The sequence below is a fragment of the Benincasa hispida genome, chromosome 7 (assembly GCF_027475165.1).
Source record: "Benincasa hispida cultivar pf3 chromosome 7, pf3_genome.v1.1, whole genome shotgun sequence".
NCBI lineage: Eukaryota > Viridiplantae > Streptophyta > Magnoliopsida > Cucurbitales > Cucurbitaceae > Benincasa > Benincasa hispida.
The window spans coordinates 54,724,287-54,731,059 of record NC_143484.1 but is presented as its reverse complement, the minus strand read 5'-3'; the positions used below and the strand labels follow the sequence as shown (position 1 = coordinate 54,731,059).

At 32.5% G+C, this 6,773-nt stretch overlaps 2 protein-coding genes across 3 annotated transcripts; both read right to left on the bottom strand.

Moving 5' to 3' along the window:
• Positions 1 to 263: 263 nt before the first annotated feature.
• Positions 264 to 2,971, bottom strand: HVA22C (HVA22 homolog C). 2 transcript variants are annotated; one of them, XM_039037244.2, is made up of 5 exons: positions 2,554 to 2,971; positions 2,425 to 2,451; positions 2,182 to 2,304; positions 654 to 900; positions 264 to 559 (listed from the first exon to the last, which is right to left on the bottom strand). In XM_039037244.2, exons 1-5 carry the CDS (start codon positions 2,607 to 2,609, stop codon positions 491 to 493), a joined length of 522 nt encoding a protein of 173 aa, XP_038893172.1. In that variant the 5' UTR covers positions 2,610 to 2,971; the 3' UTR covers positions 264 to 490. The 2 variants fall into 2 exon arrangements, with proteins under 2 accessions (XP_038893172.1, XP_038893173.1); XM_039037245.2 differs by having other exon boundaries at positions 264 to 556; positions 2,554 to 2,734.
• Positions 2,972 to 4,191: 1,220 nt separating this feature from the next.
• Positions 4,192 to 5,981, bottom strand: TCP15 (TCP family transcription factor). Its single transcript, XM_039037358.2, has one exon. It carries the CDS (start codon positions 5,580 to 5,582, stop codon positions 4,530 to 4,532), a length of 1,053 nt encoding a protein of 350 aa, XP_038893286.2. The 5' UTR covers positions 5,583 to 5,981; the 3' UTR covers positions 4,192 to 4,529.
• Positions 5,982 to 6,773: the final 792 nt, after the last annotated feature.

The window sequence follows — 6,773 nt, the reverse complement described above, 5'->3', positions numbered from 1 at the left end:
TAATTTTTTTTTTTTTTTTTGGCTTGATACAAACGTTAAGACATATCTCCTATTTATATTAGTTGCCTCCCCTAAATCTATGGCTAGAATTTTGCCAACAGGTCACAAATGTTTATCCGGACTATTCTCGACAATTACTTATCTCCTACTTTCTAGAGAATCCTACAAAATGCTCTAACATTTCCTACATGTAATTTTTCTAGAATATTCTAATGTTTGATATTTCTAGAACTTGGGCTTTTGTTTGGATTAGGCCCAATTACTTTTAACCCAAAATCAAGTTTATATTTCAACAAAAACCTAATAGGTCCTTACAAATTGAATGCATAAACAATCAAACTAAAGATCGAGAGTACATATTTGAATAAAAAAAAAGGGTGAGTTTAAATTTAACACGTCTTGTTCAATGGACGCTAATCTTTTGATATACTAAATCAAAATTAGACGCAATTATTTAGTAGTAGATTATAAATAGATATAGATCGAGAGTTCAATATGCATAATCATCATCGAAAATCATGTAATTGTTGTTCCTCCTCGATCTCTCCCTTTCAGCCTGCTAAAGTTCACAAATAATAATGATATCAGGATCATATTCTAAGAGTTATATATGGACTATAATATAAAAGTATTATTCATTAATTTAGACTGACCTTATACATAAGCCTTTCGAAAGCTTCAGTTCCATGTTCTTCCATGTACTTTTCAGCAGCCGTTAACACATCATCTGGAGTACTGAAAATATCTTTGGTCTTTCGAGGGATGTACCATAGCGTAGAAGTTTGAGGGTTCATATAATGTGGCCTAATGAAGTTTTTGTAAACGTGTGCTGCTCCATTGAAATGTGGTAGAACTAGCCAACTCATTATTATTAGTTTCACATATGGCCAAATGGCAACCCTACAAAACATTTGCATAAACACAAATATAAGGGTCAAATAACATAAGTTTCATGTTAAATAATCAAGTAACCCAACTCATTCTAATCAATCCAAAAACTTATGCACACGAGTCATGTCATGGAAAATTTTAGTTATACAAATATTTGAAATTTTTTTCACTTGTGAATTTAAAAATTTATAAAAAATCTAACTAATAGCTAGAAATCAATATTAATGAAGAGATAAAATAACATTATTGGAGTTTAAACATAAGACCTCTTATTTCTGATACCATGTTAAATAATCAATCAACCCAAAAATATAAGTCGATGAGTGATGGTAAATTTAATTATATCAAACATATCTTAATTAGTGTTATACATAAAACCAAACAATATGACTTAAGTATTATTTGATTTATGTAGGCTCTGTTTGGTAATTATTTTGTTTTTAATTTTTAATTTTAAACTTAAGTTTATAAACATTATTCCTATGATCTATTAGTTTATATGTTTTGTTACCCAGATAAGGCTGTTTTTAAAATTAAAATAAAAAATTGAAAACTAAAAAATGTAGGCCCCGTTTGGTAACCATTTTGTTTTTTTTTTTTGTTTTGATTTTTGAAAACTAAACCTATTTCTTCCCAATTTTTTAAAGTGATTTGTATCTTTCTTAAGCACAATGATCGAATTTTTAGCCAAATTCCAAAAATAAAAATAAAAATTGAAAAACTAATTTTTTTAGTTTTTAAAATTTGACCTGATTTTTTAAACCATAGGTAAAAAGTAGATAATAAAAGAAAAAAAAATTGGAAGTGAAAGTAGTGTCTATAGACTTAATTTTCAAAAACAAAAAATAAAAATCAAATAGTTAACAAACGGGATCGTAATTTTCAAAAACTTGTTTTTGTGGAGTTGACCAAGAATTCAAATATTTATATAGTAAATATGAAAACTATAAGTAAAAAAACAAAATAAAAAGTAAAATGATTATCAAAAAAGACTTTACTCATTCAACTTTGGTTCATTACGTATTTATACTTTTAAGGTAGGAAGTTTACTTTTTTTTGTTTTTTTTTTTTTAATAAAAGGCAGAAGATTTAAAGTAGAGATATCTTATTGGTCACTCACATTAATTCACTATATTTACCAAACAAATAAAAAGTTTTAGATATTTTAAATACTACATGGACTAGAGTAGAATAAGCTTAGAATTCAATTTAGCTAGATTTAATATAATAAAATTTGTTCATATTTGAATGGTTCATGGTTGAAAACATAGCAAGATTAGAACCACTTACACTTCAAGTATTTTGGCAAATGTGAGCTCAAAAAGAGTCATGAGAGAGTACAAAACCCAGTAAGTGAGCCATTGCTGGTCGTCCACTATTGACTTCGTCTCTATAGCCTTGATCGAAGCATAGCTATATATATTATTTTCAAACAAAAAACCAACATCCCCAAATCAAAATTCCATAAAATAATCACCCAATTAAAACACATTTAATGCTTTAGTTAACAATCTAATATTATTTCTCACTTACAGAGGATACACCAACGAAACCACAGGCCTGCAAACGAAAATCAATTAAGAAGGCAAAATAGTAATAATAATGTATTTCATAAATATAATTAAAGATCATAATGAAAGGAACAATCACTAAAATTATTACAGAGCAAGCACATCGAAGTTGTTAGCCACGACTTGAAGAAAATTCCCCGAACCCATAACTTGAAATTCAACTTCTCTATACTACTCTTGGTTTTTGAATGGTAAGGGAAAATAAAAAAAGAAAGAGAAGAGCAAAGTTTGTCAAAAAGCAATTTTTGAGGGACTATCGGCTAATTCTCCGATAATTATGGTACACGATAAAAGAGGCACCGATTTTCATTGGGTTCTAATCTCCTACGCCAATGTACAACTCATTACCCTACACACTCTCTCTCTTTTTGTTCAATTGATTCTCCACTACCAGAAATTAGCCTGAATTTGAGTTGTTTTTTCCAGGTGGTATTTAATTGGTAATTGGTCATATGGTTTTGTTGGTGAATAAATGCTTGATTAAATTATCTATGGAAATAATATGGTCCATCGTCAATATTATTATATATTCAATTTATATAATAGATCTTCAAATGTATAGATGCTTGCAAGGACTTGGGAGTGGGATCGAAATATCTACCTGGTCAATGGTCAACGATATATAATGATGAAGAATTTGTGGCGATGATGACGCCATATATGCGTAAGCAAATGTTAGAGAATGATCGAGACACGAATGCCTAATTAGGGCATACAAATAATGATTGGCAAAGTTTAGCAAAACGTAAACCTTATATTTGCCGCTGCTTAATACTATTTGGAGATTCTAATTTCACCATATTTACACCATCAATTATCATGATAAAAAAATAATAATAATAATATTGAATTAATTGAATAACCGATTTTAAGCTGAAATATAGTCAAGTACTTATGGAATTCCTGAAAATTGCCTAGGTTAAAATAAATCAACTTTTTTTAATCAATAATATGATATTATCCACTTTGAATCCAATCTCACATAATTTAACTTTTCAACAAGTTTTAGCAGAAAAAAAATCATCAAAAGGAAGGATAGAAGAGTTTGAGAAAGAAAAAACTTTTTTCATCAAGTACAATTATTTATAGTACCCCCTTTCCACTTTACAACTTTGAGTTGCTTAAATAACTTCAAAACCAATAGAAATGTATTTACTTTATATATCATAGATCATTTTTTAAACAAGATAGGAAGATAATACATCTAGGTATCTCAAATAGGTTGATATGTCTTTTAGTGTCTTCATCACACTTCTCATCCAAAAATGCTGCATTGATATACATATGTCATAAGTCATCAATCCACTATTTTCATGATGTCAAACAGCTATGAGCCATTTTCATTAGCAATGTAATTAACTTGACTTAAATCTAAATGTAATTCAATTAGTTATAATATTATATATTGATGTGAGCATGGCTTCTATGTTCCAATCTTGAGGAAATGTAATATGAGACATAGAAAAATTAATAGAAAGATATAGCAGCAAATATGAATGCAGGATTTATCAGTTAAGTTATGTCGGTGTCTTTCTATCTTGAAGTTGAAAGTTCAAACATTTATATATATTTTTTCTGTATTACCCAATCATATATAGATATATAGATAGATAATTCAAAAACTAAAGTTAGCAATGCAATTTCATTGATATGATATTCATTTATGTTGAAAACATGGCCAGTTGCCTGCTGGTTCTCATGGGGGGTCTCATTCACTTGAGAGGGAAAATACAAAGCCAAATCCAAGCCTTTTTTCATGTTTTCGCTTCTCAAAAGCTTTAATTACTTACCAAATCCATCCATACTACTATAACACTAAAAAAAATTGCACTTTTAAATGGAAACTCAATACACAAACTGCAATAAAAAATAAAAATCACTCCTTTTTTTTTTTCTTCTCAATAACATACCTGTAATCCTATTGTGGTAAAATTGCATAACTCATATTTAATATGATATGTATATTTAGTGAGAAAATGAATGAGTAGAGAAAAAAAAAAAAGAAAGTATAATATTAGGATTGGAAATTCAGCAAGCATACAGATTGTTGAGATGTTGTTGTTGGGTCTATGATTGATTAGGATTATTAGAAGTTGGCGATTCTGAAATGGACAATCCCGGCATCGTTGTTCTATAAGCACTTAGAGCCGCCAACATCCCCAAGTGGCTCTCCGTCGCCGGACCACCGCCACCTCCGATCCCTGTCCCCAACTGTTGCCCACTTGGCAGAAGTGCCATTGGTGGTGGCAGATTCATGAAATGAAACCCTCCGCCGCCGCCCCCGCCAGCCACCCCCGCCCCTCTCAACATGCTGCTGTTACCCACCGACGGAAATGTCCACATCGGATCACTCCCCTGATTGCTCGGATTCGTTACCATCCAAAATGTCGCTGGTAACGCACTGCTTTGACTGGCCGGAATCGACCCGGTACTGGTTTGAACTAAATAATTCTCTGACGACGATTCCAACTGCTCCGACCGCCGTTTTTTTCCCGCTTCCATGACGTCAATTCCACCTTGATCTTGCTTGAAGGCGCTCGCATAATTATGAGAGTTGAAATTCAAGAATGTAGACGAATCTTCGATGAGAGTATGATTATGATTGTTGTTTCTATCCCAAAGATCGGATATTGTTCTGACGGCGAATTGGGTGGGACTGAAATAACTCGTCCGTAGATGAGAAGGAGCGGAGATGGTGGAGCCAGAGCTACGAAGAGAGATATTAAGCGAAGTGAAATTAGCTGGAATGGTGCCGGTACCAGTGGCAGCGATAACGGCAGGCTCAGCCTGTTGTAGAAGCCACTCGATGGTTTCGCCGTCGGATTTGTGACCGAGCTCTCTAGTGAGTTGAAAAACCCTAGCAGCACAAAGGGCAGGCATCCGAATCCGACGGCCACGACCGTCAACTTTCGTGTGACGGTCTTTGGTGGTGGCCCTTTTGGGAGGTGGCTTCGAAATTTGAAGATTTGGATTTGGAGTTGTTGTTATTGCCATCGTTGTTGTTTCTCCGTTGTTTGCGGAGGAGGAACATGGCTGTTGTGGTTGTTCTTCCTTTTTCTTCTCCAACAATTGTAATGGAAAATTAGGTCTTCGGATCCCATTTTCACCATCCATGATCATATGTGTAGACAATCTTTTGTCTTTTTTTTTTTTTTCCCCTTCTAGTAGTACATGATCTGTAGTAGCTGACCCTTGGATGGTATCACATAGTGGGTCTCTTTCTTCTCTCTCATATATGGGAATTTCCTTTCAGATGGGAGTTGCCAATTGCCATAGCCTCTGTCTCTCAAAAACTTTTCTCCTTTTCATATCCACGCACAACATAAGGGGATGTGGGCAAGCAAGGCTTTAAGCAACAAAAATAATGAGTGGTATTTCTATCAATAACCCAAAAACAATATTTTTTTTCTTTTCTTTCTTTTTTTTTTTTCCCTTAAAGGGACTTAAATTAGGGTTTTGTCTGAATATATGTGGACTTTTTTTTAGTGTTTGTGTAATTTCAAAGGATTAGAGGGATTAGTTTCTTTTCTTTTTTTGCTAGATTTTAATTTGAAGGCATAAAGATAGGGTGAGAGGTGGGTCCCAACCAACCAAGTCAAAAAATAATAATAATAGAGAGGGACTGACTGGTAAAAGGAAGATCATGAATTATATATAATAAATAAAATAAATTAAACATGATGCATGTGGCTCCCATATCATTCCTATCATCATTGATATAATTTGCGTTTGATACCCTTTTTCCCTTTTCACTTTGCCACACTAGGGCTTCAGCTTTCTCGAAATTCCGCCCCCTTCCCCTTCTCTTTGTTTTCTTTCCCTCCCTTTCCCTTTCCCTGATCCCCAAAAAACATGACAATTGACCCCCCTAGTTCAATGTTTTTTTTTTTTTTTTTTTTTAACTGTTTTGTTTTTAACTATGTCCACACAGTCAAAGATGAATATGTAAATATCTCAAGTTAAATCTAATCATTTATCTATCTTAACTTGGGAGAAAATATGTGGAAAGTAAATATATTGTAATTAAAGTTATTCTTGCTCCTTTATCCGATCAATTAGATGTGAAAATAGCTCACTTTTGATAAAAGTGATTTGTTTTAAAGAATCAAGAGAGAGAAATAGGTTCATGATTAAAGTTTTGAATGAGATTGGCTTTTTATTTTTCAATTTTATGTTGTATTAGTCTGCTAGAACATCATTTAAACACTGACTGACAACTAAATCTAAAAGTTTAAGTTGATGTAAAGTCTACGAGACTATGAGAGTATATTTTCTCACATTCATATAGATTAACAAGTGGCAGTAACATAG